This window comes from Erythrolamprus reginae, chromosome 5 (assembly GCF_031021105.1).
Source record: "Erythrolamprus reginae isolate rEryReg1 chromosome 5, rEryReg1.hap1, whole genome shotgun sequence".
NCBI classification, from domain to species: domain Eukaryota; kingdom Metazoa; phylum Chordata; class Lepidosauria; order Squamata; family Dipsadidae; genus Erythrolamprus; species Erythrolamprus reginae.
This window is the reverse complement of record NC_091954.1, coordinates 88,748,969-88,772,628: the sequence shown is the minus strand read 5'-3', so window position 1 is coordinate 88,772,628 and position 23,660 is coordinate 88,748,969. Positions and strand designations below refer to the sequence as shown.

The 23,660-nt window shown below is 40.4% G+C and overlaps 1 protein-coding gene across 1 annotated transcript in view; it reads left to right on the top strand.

Annotated features, from left to right (window-relative positions):
- Positions 1-1,159: 1,159 nt before the first annotated feature.
- LOC139168073 (glutathione hydrolase-like YwrD proenzyme) overlaps positions 1,160-23,660 on the top strand; it is a 38,342-nt gene continuing 15,841 nt past the window's right edge. The window contains exons 1-6 of the mRNA XM_070753409.1: positions 1,160-1,235; positions 4,120-4,244; positions 4,695-4,848; positions 10,596-10,749; positions 12,409-12,615; positions 19,405-19,557. Coding sequence (XP_070609510.1) covers positions 4,148-4,244; positions 4,695-4,848; positions 10,596-10,749; positions 12,409-12,615; positions 19,405-19,557 — 765 coding nt within the window. The 5' untranslated portion in view covers positions 1,160-1,235; positions 4,120-4,147. The remainder of the gene's footprint in view (positions 1,236-4,119; positions 4,245-4,694; positions 4,849-10,595; positions 10,750-12,408; positions 12,616-19,404; positions 19,558-23,660) is intronic.

The window sequence follows — 23,660 nt, the reverse complement described above, 5'->3', positions numbered from 1 at the left end:
TTTGTCAAACATGTACAGGTTAGTAGTAGTTTGTATAAAGTGCCAGCGACTGGTTAGGTGCCACAGTCGGCCTTCTCCAGGTCCCATCAACTAGACAATGTCTTCCTTAGGGAAAGAGCCTTCTCTGTGGGGGCCTCGGTTCCCCCCAGAGATTTATACTGCCCCCACCCTCCTCGCCTTCCGTAAGAGTCTAAAGACTTATTTGTGTCGCCAGGCTTGGGGCCATTAGACTCCAGACCCCTGGCCAACGAGTGTAGGTATGTCTGTTTCTGAATGGGAATGAATAATTTTTAAATGCTATTAGAGTTTTTAAAATTTAATTAGCTAAATGAATTGGATATATATATTTGTACTGTATATTGTGTAATGTAATATGTTGTAATATGTTGTAACATGTAATAATATGTTGTACGCCCCCCCCAAGTCCTCGGAGAAGGATGGCATATAAATCCAATAAATACATAAATAATTAATAATTAAATAAATATAAGTAAAAAATAACGATAAAAGAGGACAATAGTAGAATAGGGTGGGTAGGGAGAGTGATGCATTTATCCACGCCCCTTACAGACTTCTTAGAAACTGTTGCAGGATCGGAATGTTTTTTTTTTAAAGTTACCACTCATATTGTCTCCTTTATCGTTACTTTTTGCTTATGTTATGTTTATACAAATTACTTTCCTGTACATGTAGATAGATACACAAATAGACAAATAGATAGATAGATGGATGGATGGATGGATGGATGGATGGATGGATGGATAGATAGATAAGATAGATGGATAGATAGGTGGATAGATAAGATAGATAGATAGATAGATATAAAAAGATGATTTATATATAAAGAGAGAGAGAGAGTCCTGAGGGATGGATGGATAGATAGATTAGATAGATAGGTAGATAGATAAGATAGATAGATATAAAAAGATGATTTATATATAAAGAGAGAGATAGTCCTGAGGGAAAAGTAGAGAGAGAGAGTCCTAAGGGATGAATGGATGGATAGATAGATAAATAGATAGATAGAGAGAGAGAGAGAGAGACAGATAAACCCCGTTCTCTGTTCCATATAGCAGCCTTGACTCCCAGCGCCGGGAAAGAAGACTGAACAGTGGTCACGTGTTTTGCAGTCATGTGAGCACAGCTCAAAATACTTGTTGCTCCCGCTTCCCGAGGCCTTTAAAAAAAAAAAAAAAATCTGAATGCCAAGTGCTGTTGTTGCGTCCAACGCAAAGGTAGGAGGGCGGGGGGGGGGGGGACTTTCGACCCGCTTATTGCAATGTGGCTTTGCCTCCGTTTGCTTTCGCCTCCCGCGAACGCAAACGGCGGAGGGGCGCGGGTGGAGTTGTCTCGTCTGGCACCGACCTGCCTTTCGTTGGGAGAGGGCGCACGTGGGGATGGAGACGTTCTCTTGCATGGCTTAATCTGCGGGAAACAAACGTTTCCCGCAAACGGGGCGCCTTCTTCCAGATCGGTTTACCTCACGGTCTGCTAGCCGTGGCGCTCATTTTGAGGGTGCCAAGCTGAAGGAACCGCGTCTCCCTCCATAACTTCTTACTGGCTCACATCTAGAAAGGTACTTTTTCTTTCAGAGGTAGGCAAAGTTGGCTCTTCAGTGACTTATGGACTTCAACTCCCAGAATTCCTGAGCCAGTCATGCTAGCTCAGGAATTCTGGGAGTTGAAGTCCACATGTCATAAAAGAGCCAACTTTTGCCTACCTCTGTGTTGGCTGAAGTCACCAGCGCTCTCTCCGAATAGCCCATGCTTTGCCCGGGGAATTCCTACTTCCTTATTTTGATCCCTCCTGGTGTTTTTTTTTTTAAACGAAGGGTGCCCTTTGAAAAGGTTTTAAACCATAGAATATGAGTTCTCCATTGGCTCTCAAGATTGATGGGACTTTCCAAGGGGTTCTTGCTATTATGCTGTTCATAGTACTATTGGTTAAGGTAATATTTAATAAATCACTAATCCTCATGTAATCTGCATCTCTATAACTGTCTGGTTTGGTTCTGCAACCCAACAAGACAGACACAGACTTCAGAGGATAATCAGAACTGCAGAAAAAAACAATTGCTCCCAACCTGCCTTCCATTGTGGACCTGTATGCTGCACAAGTCAAAAAGAGGACGGTGAAAACTAGACACCAGAACAGTTTGTTCCCGAACACTGCTAAACAAATAATTCCCTCAACACTATCAAACTATTTCCTAAGTCTGCACTACTATTAATCTTCTCATTGTTCCCACTACCCATCTCCTCCCACAAATGATTGTATGGCTGTAACTTTGTTGCTTGTATGCTTACAATTTATATTGACTGGTTCCTAATATGGTTTGATTGCTTATTTCTACCTGGACTATCATTAAATGGTATATCTTATGATTCTTGGCGAACTTATATTTTATTTTCTTTTTTTAAAATAACAGACTTGTTTATTTAATTGCATATGGAAGTTGGGCTATAGGCGAAATTTAGGGAGCTATATGGGAAATTTAAAGGAAAAACTGGGAGGGAGAGATATCTACATTTTGTACTAGTTATTTTTCTGAATTTTTCAATTTGACCCCGGTTTCATCATTTGGAACTCCTGGCAACTGGCAACATTTCTTTGAAGCAGAAAAAAACACACGCGCACACACGCACACACACACAAAGGTACATAGTCCACGGTTTTCATTTTCCTTGCAGTTAATTGTTCCTTACAGAAAAACCAGGATGGTACAAGATGCCGTTTGGAACAGAGTTCACAAAACTGCAGATAGCGAACTTTTCTTTTATGTACACTGAGAGCATGTGTACCAATTCCTTGTGTGGCCAATCATATGTGGCCAATAAAATTCTGTTCCGTTCCATTCCATTCCATTCTATTCTATTCTATTCTATTCATAAATCATAAATTATGTTTCATATAAATATTTGGGGATATCAAACTATTTGAACGGATCAATGTAACTCAGTGGTTAGTTGAAATACATTGATTGGGTTGGGAGAGTTCTCTGAGATTGGTTTCACATTTACAAACATTTTCTATGTGAAAAGCAAAGTTCAGAAAATACCCGTACCTCAACTGTTGTGAGTTGGCAAAGCTTTGTGCATTTGTATGACAGCAACTGATCTTTGATGGGACATAATAAACAAACTTTCTCAGGACAGATGCCAATAGGAATTAGGTTTCTGACTCATTCATATGGTCTCCAGCTCGACCCAATTGAAATGAGCTCTTAAAACCTGCCCACATAAATGTCTATGGACAGCCCTGGCTCAATAGCCCTTGAAATAGAGATTAGCACTGTCCCATATAGTCAGTAACAACTATCAGAATAGAATTGATAGGAACTCCTTTCCCATCTCAATATCCAAGGGAAATTGGATGGAACTGGAAAATGTGCAAAAAAGGGCAAAAAGCATGATCAAGAAAATGGAGCACCTCCCTTATGAAACCAGGTTGCAACTCCTTGGTCTCTTCAGCCTTGAAAGATGGCGTTTAAGGGGTGACTTGATCGAAGTGTATAAAATCATGCATGGGATAGAAAAGGTGGATAAATAAAAATTCTTTTCTCTATCACACAATACTAGGATGAGGGGGCACTCCCTAAAGCTCATAGGCAAGAAAGTGAGGACAAATAAAGGGAAATATTTCTTCACCCAGAGGGTTGTTGGTTTATAGAATTCACTTCCAGAAGAGGTTGTGACAGCTGTCAGCCTTGATAGCTTCAAGGCAGGATTAGATAGATTCATGGATGCCAAGTGTATTGGTGGTTACTGAAATGGATGTCCAAGTGCTGCCTCTATGTTGGTTGAGGCAGGCAGGATTCCCTTGAGTACCATTTGTTGGGGGTCAAGGGAAAGGGAGGGTCTTGCCTTCTCTTTCTGCTCAAGATCCCCATGGACAATTGGTGGGCCACTGTGTGACATAGAATGCTGGACTTGATGGGCTTTGGCCTGATTCAGCATGGCTCTTCTTATGTTCTTATGTCCTTAAAGCACCTCTGGGCAGTATAAACATTTAATAAATATAACAATCAAAACATACTTTCTTTTTTTTAAACTGAATTGCCATCTGACACCATCTGATCATCACTTGCCTTGTAACTATATTTATTTCTTTTCTGTGCAGATTTCACATTGACCTCACATCCAGAAAGATGTCCCGTTTTAAATTCTGTTCTCGACGATCCCCAGTGGTTTGCTGTAATGGCTGTGTTGCAACAAGCCAGTCTCTTGCAACAAATATCGGCCTTGGTATTTATTTTACTCTTCTTCAGTGGATGGAATCCAGTAGCGGGCTGCTGGCTGGAACGCATAATTGAGCTCGCCTCCGCGGCTCTGGAGGTACCGTGAGTTTGAGTGGAATTATGCTTTTGCACCCATGCAGCTGCAAAATCGTGCACGGAGAGGCAGGTGCATCCATGTTCCGGTGAGGTTTTTTGCTTCCACATGTGCACATGTGCAAGCAAAAAACCTCACCAGAACACGGGCACACCTGTGTCTCCGTGCGCCATTTTTTTACCTGCACGGGTGCAAAAGCATAATTCCTCTCAAATTCACGGTACCTCCAGAGCTGCGAGGGTGAGCCTAATTAGGCGTTCCGGCTAGTAGCCCACCATTGATGGAATCTTTAAATTTGGGGGTGATAATATCTGTTATTCCACAGTATTATTTCACTATTCTTAATGAAGTTCTTTGTTGCAGATATTTTAAAGATGGGCGGCAATGCTGTAGATGCTGCTGTGGCTGTTGCTGCCGCTTTAAATGTTGCTGAACCATTTAGTACAGGGGTTGGTGGGGATTGTTTCTGCCTTTATTATGATGCAAGGACAAAGCAGGTGCATGGTCTCAATGGAAGGTGAGTGAGAACTAACACCAACTAGCACTAAAGGAAAGGGCTGGGTTCCCATTACATAGAAACATAGAAGATTGATGGCAGAAAAAGACCTCATGGTCCATCTAGTCTGCCCTTATACTATTTCCTGTATTTTATCTTAGGATGGATATATGTTTATCCCAGGCATGTTTAAATTCAGTTACTGTGGATTTACCAACCATGTCTGCTGAAAGTTTGTTCCAAGCATCTACTACTACTTCAGTAAAATAATATTTTCTCACGTTGCTTCTGATCTTTCCCCCAACTAAGGTCAGAATGTGCCTCCTTGTTCTTGTGTTCACTTTCCTATTAAAAACACTTAGAAACCAAGTTCAAGAAGGAAAACAAAACACGCAGACATGCCTAATCAAAGTAAAGTATTCAATTTATTTATTTTTATCCCGCCTTTATTTTATTTTTAAATAAATAACTCAAGTGGACAAACATGCTGAATATTATTTCCTCCTCCTGTATTTTCCACAACAACCCTGTGAGGCAGTCTGAGAGAGTGACTGATTTTCATGCCAAAGGCGACTTTCATGCCTAAGGTGACACTAGAATTCACAGTGTCCTGGTTTTAACCTGGTGCCTTAACTACTAGAGCAAACTGGCTCTCCAGGCAGAACAAAAACAGTAATCAAACAAGCAAAACAAATTAAAAAATATAAAGCATGGAGGAGTATAGGCTGTAGAAGTAAAACCTCCCAGAAGAATAAATTCAAAATAATCACCATATTTTCTCAATGCCAATTCCACTGTGCTGAAACCTTTCAATATAAAGGATTCTCTGCAACAGATTTATTTATTTATTTATTAAATTTTTAGATCAGCTCAGTTGCAGTTGAAAATTAGGATTAAAACATGAAGGAAGGGCAATTGAAACAAATAGCATTGCTAAAACCCATCGTGGTGAAAAAGAAAACCTGTTACATATCACATAAATATAAATGAAAAGCTGGTTAACAAGCAACCCCATTACAGGTCTGCTTAAAAAGCCCAGTTTTTGTAGCCTTTCTGACAAGGAATCAGGATTGAAGCTTTAGGAGACTCTTATACCAGGAATACTGAGAATTCCTTTGTGATAAAAATAGGAAAAGAAGGGAAAGAACAGGTGAATTGTGTCTAATTGCATTGAGGAAAATATACTTGAAGCTCTGATTAGGCTGCTTGCTCAGATCCACTGAATTAAAAGCAGAGAAAACAGTTAAATTCAGGACTGATTGAGCCTTGTTGGTGAATCAGTACTGGGAGAAGATGTCTAGCTGTTGTTGAAGTGTGGAAAAATTGGGGATAGAGAAATAATACAAATAGATAAATGCACTTTTTTCTGAAAAAAAGAGGCAGATTTCTTGGACTGGATATCCAGGGGAAGAGCCTTCTCTGTGGTGGCTCCGACCCTTTGGAACCAGCTCCCCCCAGAGATTAGGATTGCCCCCAGCCTCCTTGCCTTTCAGAAACTCCTTAAAACCCACCTCTGCCATCAGGCATGGGGGAATTGAAACATCTCCCTCTTGCCCATGTAGTTATTGTATATGATTCAATTGTATGCTTGTTTTTTATATATTGGGGTTTCTTTTGGATTGTTTAACCTAAAACTGTAATTTAGATTGCTAAATATTAGATTTGTTACTATGTATTGTTTTTTACCATTGTTGTGAGCCACCCCGAGTCTACAGAGAGGGGCGGCATATAAATCCAATAAATCTAATCTAATCTAGACCTAGAACATTACAATGATAGCTGTTAGGCTTGCTGCAGTCCATACAAGCTTTCTTGTATATGCAAATAATAATTGTTCAATTTTTGAATTTGTACCTCCAGGCTTGTGTGCCTGATGCCACTTTAGCTTATTTTTAAATTATCCCTGCTAATGATTTTATGTACATACAATATTACAGTAGACAGAAAGTTTCATTTGGGAATTTCTTGTATTGAATTAGGAGGTCATTCAGCTGTGTATCTCATATCCTTTTGGTTCTGATTTTCCTATATCTGAGTTTTGTTGAACTTTTGGGCTGCACTGTTGAATTTTAGAAAAGTGAATAGCAGGATGCAATAAAAAGTCTACTGACAGTTGGTTTTTTTATTCTTTTTCTATCGTGCATAGTCAAAGGGCAAAGAGCAGGATATGCTATCTCTCATAAATCTGATTTCCAAACATACCCATTTCTTTGAACATTTCACAACAACCAGGAAACAATATCAAATACATATATTTTCATATTTTCCATATATGACACTTGACCAAGCACTAGGGTGAAAATGTAATTAAAGAAATGTATTCTAAGATTCTGTATATTGGGTGTATTAAAATTATAGCACAGCAATCTAATTAATCAGAATTCAAGCTTAGGGTTTGATTTAAAAAAGAACAAGACAAATTCATAAAAAATTTCAGAGACCCAGGCTGTATTCATGCACAGCTGGGAATAAGGATAGTGGTGCTTGATTTGAAGAATCTATTTTCTTAAAAAGGAAACTAGTGATTTTCATGGAATCAAAATGGAACTAGAGTTGTAGAGAATGTCTACACTGCTTAATAAACATGTATTGATGTGTAACAAAATGAGATACATCGTTTTCTGGCAAAATTTCTACAGTTACCAGTTTCACAGGTGATAAACATATAGAACTATTTATTATTTGAAGCATGTGGTCCTTAATGCTCTCTGAGCTTGGTTATTTGCTTGCAGATCTTTCATTACCTAAATAAGTGCTAGTGCTAGTATTCAACCCTGAGCCGTATATATTCTTCTCTATTAGTATTTAAAGTATCAAGTTTCAAGTTTCATTGGATTTATATGCCGCCCCTCTCTGAAAACTCGGGACGGCTAACAGCAATCATAAACAGTATACAATAAAAATCCAATACTAAAAGCGAATTAAAAACCCCTTAATATATAAAACCAAACATACATACAAACATACCATGCAAACAATTGTAACGGCCTAGGGGGAGAAGAAATCTTAATTCCCCCATGTCTGGCGGCAGAGGTGGGTTTTAAGTAGCTTACGAAAGGCAAGGAGGGTGGGGGCAATTCTAATCTCTGGGGGGAGTTGGTTCCAGAGGGCCGGGGCCGCCACAGAGAAGGCTCTTCCCCTGGGTCCCGCCAAGCGGCATTGTTTAGTTGACGGGACCTGGAGAAGACCCACTCTGTGGGACCTAACTGGCTGCTGGGATTCATGCGGCAGAATCACCAGAACAACCAAGCAGGTCTGATTATATCCCTCTTCCATGTGACCGTCTCCTTTGTCTAGTTCTCAGGCCATGATTTAAAAACCACTATCTCATTTCTGTACTACAAAATATCCAGAGCAACACACAAGAGAGATTGAAGGAAGAGAGGATGACACAAACATAATCTCAATAGTTCTTTCTTTTACCACAATGTAGGTTAGATTCTGTTAAGGTTCACTAGTGAAGAATCATTCTTATTGGAATCATATGCATATCTTTATGCAATGCAAACATCATATGTTATTATGAAAAACACAAACTTGTCAATTGTTTTAAAAAGTATGTACATTTCTGCCAGGTCTAAGTGTAAACATCATTAGACCTATGTAGAGTTTCACATAATTTTATATCTATATTTCATAAATTCCTGTGTAACACTGAGATGTCAAATACTGTGTATCAAATACTGAATTATTATATACATCATATAATGTACATTGCTAAATGGTTACTTGAATGATATCAAAATTCCAGGTGTATTTTGCATCCATGGCACAACACAGAAATGGAGATAGTATTTTCTCAATTAAGCATCCTGACCATTGGCTAAAAAGGAATATTCTGCCAACAGTTTTGATGATCTGCAATCATTATAAAGACATGAAACACTTCTACAGTGGAACATCGACATACGAGCAGCTCTACTTACGAGCTACTCGAGATAAGAGCTGGGAGGGGAGCGACATTTTTGTTCGCCTCCCGAGCTCACATTCGGGATACGAGCGCCAAGGAGCTGTCTCCTGAAGCCGAACACTAACTTCCGCTTTCGGCTTCAGGAGACAGCTCCTTGGCGCTCGTATCCCGCGTGTTTTAAAAGGTTGCAGCCGGCCTGGGGGGCTCGGGGGGGTGCTGGCAAGCCCCCCAGGCCGGCTGCAACCTTTTAAAACACGTGCGCCGCTTCGCAGCTCTCTGCTGAATCCGGAACGCTAACTTCCGCGTTCGGATTCAGCAGACAGCTGCGAAGCAGCGCGCGTGTTTTAAAACGTGGCAGCCGGCCTGGGGGGCTCGGGGGGAAGCCCCCGAGCCCCCCAGGCCAGCTGCAACCTTTTAAAACACGCGCGCCGCTTCGCAGCTCTCTGCTGAATCCGGAACGCTAACTTCTGCGTTCGGATTCAGCAGACAGCTGCGAAGCAGCGCGCGTGTTTTAAAACGTGGCAGCCGGCCTGGGGGGCTCAGGGGCTTCCCCCCGAGCCCCCCAGGCCGGCTGCCACGTTTTAAAACACGCGCGCTGCTTCGCAGCTGTCTGCTGAATCCGAACGCGGAAGTTAGCGTTCCGGATTCAGCAGACAGCTGCGAAGCGGCGCGGGTGTTTTAAAACGTGGCAGCTGGCCTGGGGGGCTCGGGGGCTTCCCCCCGAGCCCCCCAGGCCAGCTGCCACATTTTAAAACACGCGCGCTGCTTCGCAGCTGTCTCTGAACGCTAACTTCCGCGTTCGGCGGCAGCGGGTTTTTTTTGTTGTTGCACGGATTAATTGACTTTACATTGTTTCCTATGGGAAACAATGTTTCGTCATACGAGCGTTCCGACTTACGAGCCTCCTTCTGGAACCAATTAGTCTCGTAAGTCGGGGTTCTACTGTACTTAGAAAAGCATTCCATATCCTCCCTTAAAAATTAGATCAGATTCCTCTTTCATTTTTGGAACTGGGATTTTTCTGAATAGTTTTTAGAACAGGAAGAAGATGATGTTTTGAATATTGGTGTTGCTCCATTTATTTTTTAAAAAACTTACCGGTAAATAGTTTTGTTTAGCCTCTACAGCTTAATTATGTCATATGCTTTTTTTTGTAACTGTTGGGAATCCCTGTAAACTGTATAATATACTGAATAATATATAAGGAAAGGTTATATATTTGATCCATCTTTTGGATGGACTGGGATAATAGAGGAAAGTATGACCTTTATACTGCTACAGCTAATGACATTTTTGGCATCTTTATTCATGAGTTGTGAGATGAGGACAACATCATGTAGACAAAAGAGAAGATGACTAGATAGTATGGGATTATACTGGGGCAAAGGACAAGTGGGATAAGGTCTGATTGAAAAAGAGCATATTTTCCAAGTAAGATCTTAATTATACAATTATGAATGATTTTCACATAATCCAGGCTTCTATCTTCCATTTGTAACTATCTCTCTCTCACCCCTCCGCTTATCTCAGAACCTCTATTAAGGAGTCTTCATAATCTTCAGATGGACTTTAGAAGTGTGATACTAAGAGCTGTTGATAAGAATCCTAAACTGTGGAGAGCAGTGTAATGAGATTAGTTGTAGATCAAGAATTGGTTGAAAGAAAGAATTTCCAGGAATATGAACTGTAATGTTATAGCCTATTTAAATGGCCTGTAAATCACTTGCATTATTTTTGAGTGGTTGATGCTTAGGGCTCTGCTAAGCTAATTGTGTTGCATCAGTCTTTTTTCCCCTCTTAAAATTGAATAAAGTTGGATTTTATATGCTTGATCCGTGTTCCTCTGATTGCTTTGCAGTGGAAGGTCTCCAAAATCTCTCACCCTTGAGCTGCTAAAAGAACATGGCTTCGATGAAGCGAATCCTCTGCCTTTACGACATGCATGTAACATCACAGTCCCTGGTGCTGCCGCCGCATGGTGTGATGCTGTCACATTGTATGGAAGCAAACAGGTGAAAGTCAAAGCAAATGTTCTTGCTCAAAAAAGTCCTTGACTTACAACCATTAATTTAACAATTGTTCAAAGTTACACCGGCACTGAAAAAAGTAACTTACAATTGGTCCTTGCAGTGTTCCGCGCCCCCCCCCCAATGGTCACATGATCAAAATTATGCTGCTTGGCAACCAGCATTGTAATCAACGTTGTAGTATCTATGGGCCTTGTCATCACCATTTGTGACTTTTTCAGCTGTCCCCCAACAAGTAAAATCAAGAGGGGAAGCCTGATTCAATTAATGACCATGTTATTCATTTAAAACTGCAGTGATTCACTTAACAACCATGGCAAAAAGTCATTAAAAATCATAAAAAGTCATAAAATAAAACCAGGCACGATTTACTTACCTACTGCCTATTTTAGTAATGGAGATTCTGGTTTCAATTTTTGTTATAGGTTGAGGACTACTTTTGTAGTATTGTTTTATTTTTGTTCTTTCACAATATGTTAGTATTAAAAAAAAAGTACCTGAAATTTTTCCCCTTTTAATTACACAGAGTTTCTTCCGCTTGCCTAAGATATGAGGAAGGGCAGGCAAAAGAACAGGCCATTAACCTCTCTCCTACCTATTTAAAAAAATCACTTTTTTTTCCTTGTATCACCTGCTGAGATTTTACTAATTTTTTTAATGTTTTCAAGCTAAAATTATATTCTGCCTATTTTTAGATTAGAATTCATACCTATTAAACCAAATCTTAGATTTCATTTACCTGATACCATAGGAGGGAGGAAAGTAATGCCCTTTGAAATAGATCTTGACAATGTTTATTGTCATTAAATAACATATTAATTTATGATTCAGAAAAGGATTTGGAGGAACCTTCCAGAAACCTAATGAATTTTAATATTCTGTTCTATTGTATTAATTCCCCATCTGTTTGTAAAGCCCAGTTTAATCCTTTATACGGATTCACAATTCTTCTTTACTTTTACACCTTTTATCATAGTTCATATGCATTGGCTACCGATCAGTTTCTGGGCACAATTCAAAGTGTTGGTTATGACCTATAAAGCCCTACATAGCATAGGACCAGATTATCTCCGAGACCGCCTTTTGCTGCATGAATTCCAGCAACCGGTGAGGTCCCACAGAGTTGGCCTCCTTAGGGTCCCATTGACCAAACAATGTCGGCTAGCGGGACCTAGGGGAAGAGCCTTCTCTGTGGGAGCCTCGACCCTCTGGAATCAGCTCCCCCACCCTCCTTGTCTTCCAAAAGAGCTTAAAAATTCATCTTTGCTGCCAGGCTTGGAACTTTTAGATCTTCCCCCTGACCATTGAATGCTTTGTATGATTGTTGAATGATTGGCCGATAGGTTTTTTTCCTTTTAATTGTTTTTTAATGTAGCATTAATTGGATTTATATTATTGTTCTGTTTTTTATATATGCTGTGAGCTGAGAGGGGCGTCATACAAATCCAATTAAACAAATAAACAAATAAACAAATAAATAAATATAACATAATCAGGTCAGCTAAAAACTATGTGCCTGCAAGCACATGGCAGGCTAAACTTGATTAGTTTTAATTTTGACTTATGTGATTCAGTGTGTTGTGTAAATCTTTATAACTGGCGTATGTATGTTGATTGATAACAATGCAGTATTCCCTGATTCAGCTTTCCATGGAGCAGATTTTGCAACCAGCAATAGAAATGGCTAAGAAGGGCTTTCCAGTGTCTGAGATTACCTCTTACCAGTGGAAGCAAGATGCTCATGTTCTTCAGTCACCTGGAAATCAACATGGAAAGGATCTCTTGATCAATGGCGAAGCACCGGAGCATGGCCAAATCTTCCAAAATCCTGCTTTGGCAAACACTTTTAAGGTAAAGAGAGTTGCTCTTTAGTGCCTCTGAAGGTACAGAGCCAATTATGCATTAACTTATTAAAATTGATTGATTGTAACCTCCAACCTATTACTATTGATCAGTTATGTCACATATCATCATGATATCCATGTAGGTTTTATAGAACAGGGGTGTCAAATTCAATTTGATTAAGGGCTGCTTCAGGGTTGTGTTTGACCTTGGGGGGGAGCATGAGTTATGACCTTTAAAGCCCTTCATGGCACTGGACCAGAATATCTCCGAGACCGCCTTCTGCCGCACGAATCCCAGCGACCGATTAGGTCCCACAGAGTGGGCCTTCTCCGGGTCCCGTCAACTAAACAATGTCGGTTGGCGGGCCCCAGGGGAAGAGCCTTCTCTGTGGCGGCCCCGACTCTCTGGAACCAACTCCCCCCAGAGATTAGAACTGCCCCTACTCTCCCTGCCTTTCGTAAACTCCTTAAAACCCACCTTTGCCGTCAGGCATGGGGGAACTGAAACACCTCCCCCGGGCATGTACAATTTATGCATGGTATGTTTGTGTGTGTGTTTGTTAGTAAATGGGGTTCTTTTTAAACTTTTTTTTAAAAAAATATTTTAAATTTATTTGGATTTGTTACGAGTTGCTATATTTTGCTGTGAGCCGCCCCGAGTCCGCGGAGAGGGGCGGCATACAAATCTAAATAATAAATAAGTAAATAAATAAATGACTGAAATGTATGGCCAGCTCAACATCACTCATAGAGGTTCCGTTTTTGGATGTAATGGTCTGCAGCCTTCTACCAGCTAAAACAGCCTGGGCAGGGCCATGCACAGTTTCCCTGAGCTCCATTTTCGTTGGCAGAGTGCTGCAGGAGGCTTTCGGGACTGAAAACAGCCCAGGCAGGCTGCTCATGGTTCTTTCATCCTCCGTCCTCACCAGCAGAGACACTGTGGGCCAGTATCTTGTCGTTTTCAGAGACACTCGAAGTCCAAAGTCATTGGCAAGGACACTGTGGGCCAGATCTAAGCACCCTGGGGGCTGGATCCAGCATGTGGGCCTTGAATCTGAAACCCCTGTTATAGAAAAATTACTTAGATGATATACAACTAAGCCATACTATGATTGATTTGGCCTAGAATAGTGATGGCGAACCTATGGCACGGGTGCCATAGGTGGCACATGGAGCCATAGGTGGCACATGGAGCCATATCTGCTGGCACATGAGCCGTTGCCCTAGCTCAGTTCCAACATGCATGTATGTGCTGGCCAGCTGATTTTTGGCTCACACAGAGGCTCTTGGAGGGCATTTTTGGAGCCCTTGCTATGATAGAATTTGCTAAACAAATGTTGTAAGATGAGGACTACCTGTATGCTACACATATATTCAGATATTCACTAGTGTGCTTATTAGCAGAAATCAGAGATGCTGAGCAGACTTTCTGGGAAACATCAACCTCAGTCTCAACAGTTATAGCAGATTAGTTTTCCACTGCTACCAGCACAAAACTAATTTTTGATGGGCTGGAAAAGCAGATGAAATTCAGGATGCTTCTGCAGGCTGTACTTTTTGCTACCAACCTGGGGATCACCCACATCTACTATGCACTGAAGTTGATTGAAAGGTTTTACTTCAATACATGAATTTCAACACAGCATTGAGAATGAAGGCGAATATATGTGTTCCAGGATAATGTTACAGGATCCAGTCTGAGTCCAAAACCAGAGGTTTCCACTTCCGAGCTTTTAGACTTGTGCTGGATCCCATTATCAGGGAACCTCTCTCTAACCTAACTGAAAATGGGCTCAAGCACGAGTCTAAAAGCTTGGAGACAAAACTTCTGGTCCTGGTGACCGACCCAGATTGGATCCTACAACATTCAGAGAGTCAGATTCTCAAGACCATGTAACTCAGGGTCCTCAAACTTGACAACTTTAAGACTTGTGAACTTCAACTCCCAGAATTCTCCAGCCAACTATGATTATGATTATGATTTATTAGACTTGTATGCCGCCCCTCTCCGGAGACTCAGGGCTGCTCACAACAGTGATAAAAACAGTACATGATGACAAATCTAATAATTAAAATCTAAAAATAATGATAATACATTTAAAAGCCTAAAAACAAGGAACCCCAATATATAAAAACATACATACAATCCTATCATACACAAATACTACATAGGCAGGGGGAGATGTCTCAGTTCCCCCACACTTGACGACAGAGGTGGGTTTTGAGGAGTTTACGAAAGGCAGGGAGGGTGGGGGCAGTCTTAATCTCTGGAGGGAGCTGATTCCAGAGGGTCGGAGCTGCCACAGAGAAGGCTCTTCCTCTGGGTCCCGCCAGATGGCATTGTTTAGTCGACAGGACCCGGAGAAGGCCAACTCTGTGGGACCTAACCGGTCACTGGGATTCGTGTGGCAGAAGGCGGGCTCGCAGGTATCCTGGTCCGGTGCCATGAAGGGCTTTATAGGTGATGACCAACACTTTGAATTGTGACCGGAAACTGATCGTCAACCAATGCAGACTGCGGAGTGTTGGAGTAATATGGGCATATTTGGGAAAGCCCATAATTGCCCATAAATATGGTGGAATTCTGTGAGTTGAAGTCTACAAGTCTTAAAGTTGCCAATGTAACTCATTGTGAATTTCCTTGTGCACAAGCTAGCAAAAAGTGTCATATCAGTTTCTAGTGTTATGGGTACATAGTTTCACTGATATGTCTTATCTCTTTCAACTCTAATTTGAACAAATGATAAATGTCATTTAAGAGGCGGTTTTTCAATTGCATTGCGAACATAAAGAAGAATCAGGGCAGAGTTCCCCTGTAGAATTTGACCCTCAGTAACCCATTCCTGTATCTGGCATTGAAGGCTGATATTTATCAAAAGAGGAATATTTCATGTGATGCAGGGAAATTAGTGGAGCATGGCAATAATGTACATCAAATTTAATTTTATTTCTACAGCAATTGAATTTGCTTCTTGGATAACTTAGTTACAAAAATTGTAAGAGATTAGGTAGCCATGTCTGGATGCTATTCTGCAGCATCTCTCGGTCTCATTTTTTAGCTAATTATAAATCTTAGCATCCTGATCTGACAGATGCTGCTTTTTAACTTCATTCTGAAACTTGTATAATGTTGAAAAAGCATTCAGAGATAAATGCCATAGAAATCAATAAATGGCAAAAGGTAAAATGTATAGATGGTGTCAGATTGCTTACTTTTCATACTGTTTCTTGAAGGGAGGAGGCAGAAGTTTTTTTGCTTATGCCTTTTTCCCACCAGCCTTCAAGTTATTTTATTACAACACATTAACGCACTGTTTTTCAAATAGTGGGGCGGCCTCTCCAGGGGTGTGTAGAGCGATACCAGGGGGGTGCGTGACCCCAGGAAATGTGCTTTTTTTGTCACAAGGAGTAGGGGGGGGATTTGCAACAAACAATAGCACACAGCACAGAGCAGGAGATATGAAGTGCATATAACAAAACCTTATTATATGCTACCGCATGAATCCCAGCGACCGATAAGGTCCCACAGAGTTGGCCTTCTCTGGGTCCCGTCAACTAAACAATGTCGTTTGGCGGACCCCAGGGGAAGAGCCTTCTCTGTGTTGGCCCCGGCCCTCTGGAACCAACTCCCCCCCGGAGATTAGAATTGCCCCCACCTTCCCTGTCTTTCGTAAACTACTCAAGACTCATTTATACCACCAGGCATGTGGGAGTTGAGATATTCCTTCTCCCTAGGCCATTACAAGTTATGCATGGTATGTCTGTGTGTATGTTTGGTTTTATAATAAGGGTTTTTAGTTGTTTTATTATTGGATTGTCACATGCTGTTTTTATCATTGTTGTTAGCCGCCCCGAGTCTACGGAGAGGGACGGCATACAAATCCAATAAACTATTATTATTATTATTAAAAGACACCATGGAAAAATATTTGACAGGGATGAAAAGAAAGGAGGAGAGAGACAGAGATAATGAGACAAACGTAAGTCTCCTGAAAGCTAAGATGAGGAAATATGACAAAGGGTATGTAGCGCTTGGCTTCATTGTGACTATGGTGGGAGACGAGGAAAGATGGTATGTTTACTGTGTCTACAAATGTTGGCAGTGGACAGATTACTTTGAATGTGGTGCTGGCGTAAATTATTGTGTTTACCATGGACAGCCAAAGTAACCAACTATGTCTGATTTAGTTTGGCCATGTCATGCTTGCAAATTCATTGCAGTAGTCAATGATGTTAGAAATAGTTAATGGAATCAGAAAGGGCAAGCAAAGAACATGCTGGTTTGATGCATCAAAATTGATACAAAGATGAATATCCAACAACTGAAAGAAGCTGTACCATGAAGAGCACTTGCCTATAAAGTTGCCAAGAGTAGGACAAACCAAATGGTTAAAACAACAACAGTGGAACCTTTGCAAGCAAACAGCCAAGCTCAGAGAGCGCCAAGGAGTCCTTATTTTAACCCTGAACTACATATATTCTCTTCAATTGCTAATGTTATAAAATATGTGGCTGTTCAGAATCAATGTATTCAACGAAACTTTTCACCTATTCAGCTTCCTTAGTGGCTAATTACATCTTGTTAATATTTAACAATTTGGCGACAGATGGTAATGCACAACATGGTGAATGGTATTCTTATGTGACTGAGTATGTGGAATGACACATGCCGTTTTGTCTTGGTACCAGGTACGAACAATTTGCCTTCCCTTTTGAATTATTGAGATTGACGTGGCTCTTAGAATTAGGTCAAAGGCAGGGCAGTTTCCTTTTGTATACATAAGCCTTCCTTGTGTTCTTTGACTTTGGATGAAGCTACTGATGTTTTGCATGCTCTGTAATAGTATAGAGATCTGGTACACAATTATTGTCAGGGTTCCAAATAGCATCCAAAACTAAATCAGAATCTGAGGCAAAGTATTCCTCAAAGTTCCAATTAATTAACAGAGCCATGTTAATTATTCTTCAAGGGTGATGCTGTCCAGCACGTCTGTTTTCCCATTTGTGGGACATTTGTGCTTCTTGATATAGATGGGGAAAATATATTAATATCTTTCATAGCTCTTCAAATTCAAATGTCCCTCAGCAGAAAGAAAGGAAAGCAATAGAGGTGGATGGATGGAAGGTAGGAAAGTAGATAGAAAAAGAAAGGAGGGAGAAAAGAAAGAATGAAAGAAAGAGAAAGAAAGAAAAAAGAAAGAAAGAAAGAAAGAGATTGCAGCAAGGAAGAAAGAGGGAAGGAAGGAAGGATGGGGTTAGGAAGGAAGAAAGACAGAAAAAAAGAAAAAGGAATAAGGGAGAGAGAAAGGAAAGGAAAGAACGAAAGAAAGAAAGAAAGATGGTAGGAAGGAAAGAAAACCGATAGAAAAGAAAGAAAAATGGATGGAAGGAAGGAAGAAAGGAAAAAAGGAAGACATAGAAAAAGAGGAAAGAAAGAAAGAAAGAAAGAAAGTAAGATTTATGAGCACAATTGAGCTCAAAATTTTGGTTGCTAAGCAGAACATTACTAAGTGAATTCCACCACATTTTATAAGTTGGCCACTCCCACCCAGTCACCTAACCACCAAGCCACGTCCACCTGAAGGGGCTGGGGGGTAGTGAGGATGAGTTTGGGAACCACTGGTATAAACAAACTGTGGCACATTCTCAGAAATCAAAATTAATGGAGGGTTTTTACTTTGCAATGTAGGTCAAAAGCATTCTTTAGAAAGCCTGTAACAAACTGACCCTTTACTGGCAAAGGCTGATGAATAAGGGTGTTATGATTAGAGAAAGAAATTTAAGACCTGCCCTAATTGATCAGGCTGTGGGTAATTTGTACTTTCAGACTTCCATGTTTCAGATAATGTAGTCTTACAATAAAGTAGAACTAAATCATCTGGTCATGTTTTCTGTGTGGTTTACCTAAGAGAACTGACATCAGTACAGTATTGCAAATCTGAAAGTTCAGGTCTCCTACAGTCACTTATAACATCCTGATCTATTAGGGCAGCTTCTTCCTAAGTTTCTTTTTCTGATATTAAGCAACTGGAGGGTGGGGCACCTCACTCTATGGCTGATCTTCTGTAGGTAGCTTCTCTTTCCTTCTTCCTCAAAATCATTACCACACCGCAGTACAGAAGCCTAAACAATCTATCTCTTCTAAGACTGCTTCTCTCCATATCCCACAGTGCCCCTAAAAAATTTTATCTGCAAATTTACAAGCAATCCCCAACTTTATCCTTACAAATTATTTTGAATGGTTCCTAATATGGTTTGATTGCTTTGTACCTGGACTATCATTAAGTGTTGTATCTTATGATTTTTGACGAACATATCTTTTCTTTTATGTACACTGAGAGCATGTGCGCCAAGATAAATTTCTTGTATGTCCAATCACACTTGGCCAATAAAGAATTCTATTCTGTTCTATTCTGTCCTGTACTGTCCTATTCCTAAAAACCCCTTGAAATCAGTTGTTTAGTGACCAAAGTTACATCTGACCACAAAAAAGGTACTTACGGTCACAATTATAAGTTCCAATGGCTGCCCCCTCTCTATGTTCAGGTATCTACATTTCAGAGACTCAGCAACTGGCTTGGATTTACAATTATTTATAGCATCCTGCAATTGTGTGGCCATAATTGATTATATCTTTTGACACAAATTGGCATTTACTTTGTTTCTACTCTCCACGTCTATGTAATTGAAAGGTGCCAAAGGAACATTATGAAAAGACATTACCGGTACTCAGAAAAGTTCTTGAGATACAGTACTATTCTTTTGATTTTGTAATTTAGAGTCTTTTTTCCTCTAGGAATTAGCAAAATTTGGCAAAAGAGGCTTTTACGAAGGCCATGTGGCTAAAGCAATTGTGGATGTTATTCAGAATAATGGTGGAGTAATGGATTTAGGAGACCTGAAAAGTCATGTCACTGAAGAAGTTGAGCCTATTGTCACAAATTACAAGGTATGCCAGACTTTTAAAAAATGGTATGGAAAGATATAACCATATGGATGTTTATATGATTCTTCATAGGTATTTCTCAGAGGTTTAAAAAGTAATTTGATTTGACGTCTAAACATGGAGGAAGTTATTCTTAGCCTACCTGAATCATCCTATAAAGTCTTGCAATATTTGATTGTGCAGCTTTCCAACATGTACTATTTTATTTTAAGGAAACCACACAAAATGCCACATGATCACAATAGAGTGGAAGTTAAATGGCATGTAAGGCTAGAAAGATGTAGAAAGGTATAGTGAACGATGGTGATGTGTACTAGATTTAGTGAGGTTTTGTTTCCTTTTATCTTCTGCCTTTAACTTTTTAGTTTATTATTTTTTATCTTTTTCCGTGCATTAATGGAAGGAATGGATGCATGGTACGGTCCAGAAAAAAATGAGAGATTTGAGGGACTGCCACAAAGAAGAGGGGGGAAATTTATTTTCCAAAGCATCAGAAGGCACGGCAAGGATAGAAAACCAAAGGATAGAAACTAACCAAGGAGAGAAATAACCTGATGGTTAGAACAGTCCACCAATGGGACTGCTTGCCTTCTAAAGATGTGGGCTCCATCACTGGAGATTTTTAAGAAGAGACAGACTATCCATTTGTCTGAAATGGAATAGGGCCTCCTGCATGAATTGGGTTTAGATAAGAAGATCTCTAAGGGATTATCTAAGATTATCCCAGGAACCGCCTTCTGGTGCACGAATCCCAGCGACCAGTTAGGTCCCACAGAGTGGGTCTTCTCCGGGTCCCATCAACTAAACAATGCCGCTTGGTGGGACTCCGGGGAAGAGCCTTCTCTGTGGCGGCCCCGGCCCTCTGGAACCAACTCCCCCCAGAAATTAGAATTGCCCCCACCCTCCTTGCCTTTCGTAAGCTACTTAAAACCCACCTCTGCCGTCAGGCATGGGGGAATTGAGATACTCTTTCCCCCTAGGCCTTTACAATTTTATGCATGGTATGTCGGTATGTATGTTTGGTTTTTATATTAATGGGTTTTTAATCGTTTTTAGTATTGGATTATTATTGTACACTGTCTTATTATTGCTGTTAGCCACCCCGAGTCTCCGGAGAGGGGCAGCATACAAATCCAATAAATAAATAAAATAAATAAATAAATAAATAATAAGGTCCTTTTCAAATCTGATGGTGTTCTTTGTTCAAAGTGCAAGTTTAAGAAATGCTGTAGTAGCAAAATGTACCATCAGATGTGAATAGTGGCAAGCTGACAAATCATTGTCACTTTTAGCACATAATGGCATATTTTTCATGAATGTAAATAAAATACATAATTTTTGTATATATGCATATTTGCCTGTCCATTTGTGTTAATTCCATTACAGATAGTCCTCATTTAGTTACTGCTAGTTAGCTAATGTCTAACGAACATTCACAGTAATGATAGTGATGAAGTTGTGATATTGTGATTAGTCCTCATGTGTATGACCTTTGCAGCTCTGTAAAGCCAAAGAAAGCTGAAGTAACATCATAAAAAATATGATGACTCATGTTATTGCTTTAAACAATAACAGAATTCCCTATCCCAGTTATCAGTAAATAGGAGTACTTGTGTTTTTGTTATTAATTGCTAAAGATTGAACTCAAAATTTAGTAAATTGCTTGTTAAATGGGACTTAACTTTAGAAACTGGATGTAGATTAAAACCAAAAATGTGAAGACCAGGAGACTGTTCGGTGTGGTGATTCCTTTTTTGTATTACTCCCACCTTAGAACTTTCCATAAACAAGAATATTTGACTCAATCTGTTTTTCTCTACACTTCAAAGGAGTTATTTCCAGTCGTGTAGCCAAGCCTAGAAAGAAAAAGGAATTTTCTTTGCCAGGTCATTCTTGGGTCTTCACTCCTGCCTTTGTTCTATAACCTCTTTTGGTATTCTTCCCCTTAGCACTATTAATACATCTCTGGCAAAGATCCGTGTCCTGAATACAGATCTTGCAAATTAAATTCAGCTTTGATTGTTTTTCCTGCAAAAGAGAAATAAAAGATTGGAGTTCAAAACTTTCTGTGAAGAGTCTGCTTGCAGCTGATGTAAATGGAGGGATATAAACCAAGTGTTCCTCAAAACTATCTCCGGTGTTTAGGTACAATTTTATGCCTCTCTTTGAAATTATAAGCTAAATACATATTGGTATGCTTGCATTGCTGTCTTAAAGGAGACTTGGTAATTTAAATTTAATCTCTCCCAGGGAGGCACACTGGGCAGTGTGCAATAACATATTAAAATATATAAACTAAGCATTTAGAAGGATTGAAGAATCCTAAGCTGCATCAACAGGGGGATACACTCCAAGACTAGGGAAGTATTAATACCACTCTACTAAGCCCTGCTCAGACCACATATGGACTACTGCATCCAGTTCTGGTCACCACACTTCAAAAGAGACATTGAAACTCTGGAGAAGGTGCAGAAAAGAGCAACCAAAATGATTAGGGAACTTGAAACCAAGACTTACGAAGAGAGATTGCAGGAACTGGGCATGGATAGCCTAGAGAAAAGGAGGGCCAGAGGTATATGAGGGGTTGCCAGAGAGAGGAGGGGGCACTCTATTCTCCAGAGCACCAGAGGCCAGACAAGGAACAACGGCTGGAAGCTGACCAAGGAGAGATTCAACCTAGAAGTAAGGAAGAACTTTCTGATGGTCAGAGCGATCAACCAGTGGAACAGCCTGCCTGCGGAGGTTGTGAACTCCCCAACTCTGGACACTTTCAAGAGGAGATTGGACTGCCATTTGGCTGGGGTGCTTTAAGATGCCTGCTCAGGCAGGGGGTTGGACTTGATGACCTGCATGGTCCCTTTCAACTCTAACAATAAATAAATAAAATAAAATAAAAGTATGATTAAACACCGTTAAAATTAGTTAAAAGATGAAGGGAGGGTTCTCAAGGCACTAATCACCTTACAGCTGCATGCTGTTCTGGGTGTTCCCAAGCATTAAAGATCCTGGATCGGGATTCCTTCTTCAAACTTCAAATGCTGTCAGCTTTAGCAGATAGACTAGACAGAAAACACAACTAGATAAACTAATTCTACTTTATTGTAAAGCTACATGAATAGAATTTCGCAAGTCTGAAAGTACAATTCTCCTGCTGTCACTTTTACAGCCAGGAAGCTTAGGGAAGATTCCTTTGGAGCCTCTTACCCTTAACTGTGTGCTGTGCTATCTCTTATCTGACTGTTCACTAGACAGCATCTATTTGACCCATCTCCCAAGGTCTTTACCACACCATTACAAATCCATTACAGAAGAGTCTGATCTTGACTGCTTTTAAAACATTAAGGAATGATGTTTGGATCTCTGGAGGCAAGATGTTCTATAAGAAAAAGAAAACAGGGTGATATGCTTTTAATTGTTGTCATTTCCATGCTCATGTATTCATGCTCTTGACATCATGGAGCTCTGTTACCTTCCCACCAAAGTGGTACCTATTCATGGACTCACATTTGCATGTTTTCGAACTGCTAGGTGGGCAGGAACCAGGGGGGAAGACGTACATACACACATACAATACTAAATTGTATGGTTTAATTGTATGCAGACTGCATTGGTTGCCGATTGGTTTCCAGGCACAATTCAAAGTGTTGGTAATGGTCTATCGAGCCATACATGGCATCGGGCCATATTACTTGCGGGACCGCCTTCTGCTATATGAATTTTAGCGACCGGTTGGGTCTCACAGAGTTGGCCTTCTCCGGGTCCTGTCAACCAGTCAATGTCGCTTGGCGGGGCCAAGGGGAAGAGCCTTCTCTGGGGCCCCGGCCCTCTAGAATCAGCTCCCCTCCAGAGATTCGCACTGTCCCCACCCTCCTTGTCTTCTGTAAAAAGACTCATTTATGTTGCCAGGCTTGGGGCAATTAGATATTAGGCCCCCTGGCTGATAAATGTTATGTATGGCTGAGGTCTGAATGTGTAGGATTAATTTTTAAAATATTAGGGATTTTGGATTACTTATTTAGTTAATTAATTCAATTTGCCATTGTATTTATTGTTTTTAATTATATGTTGTAAGCTGCCTCGAGTCTTCGGAGACGGGCAGCATAGAG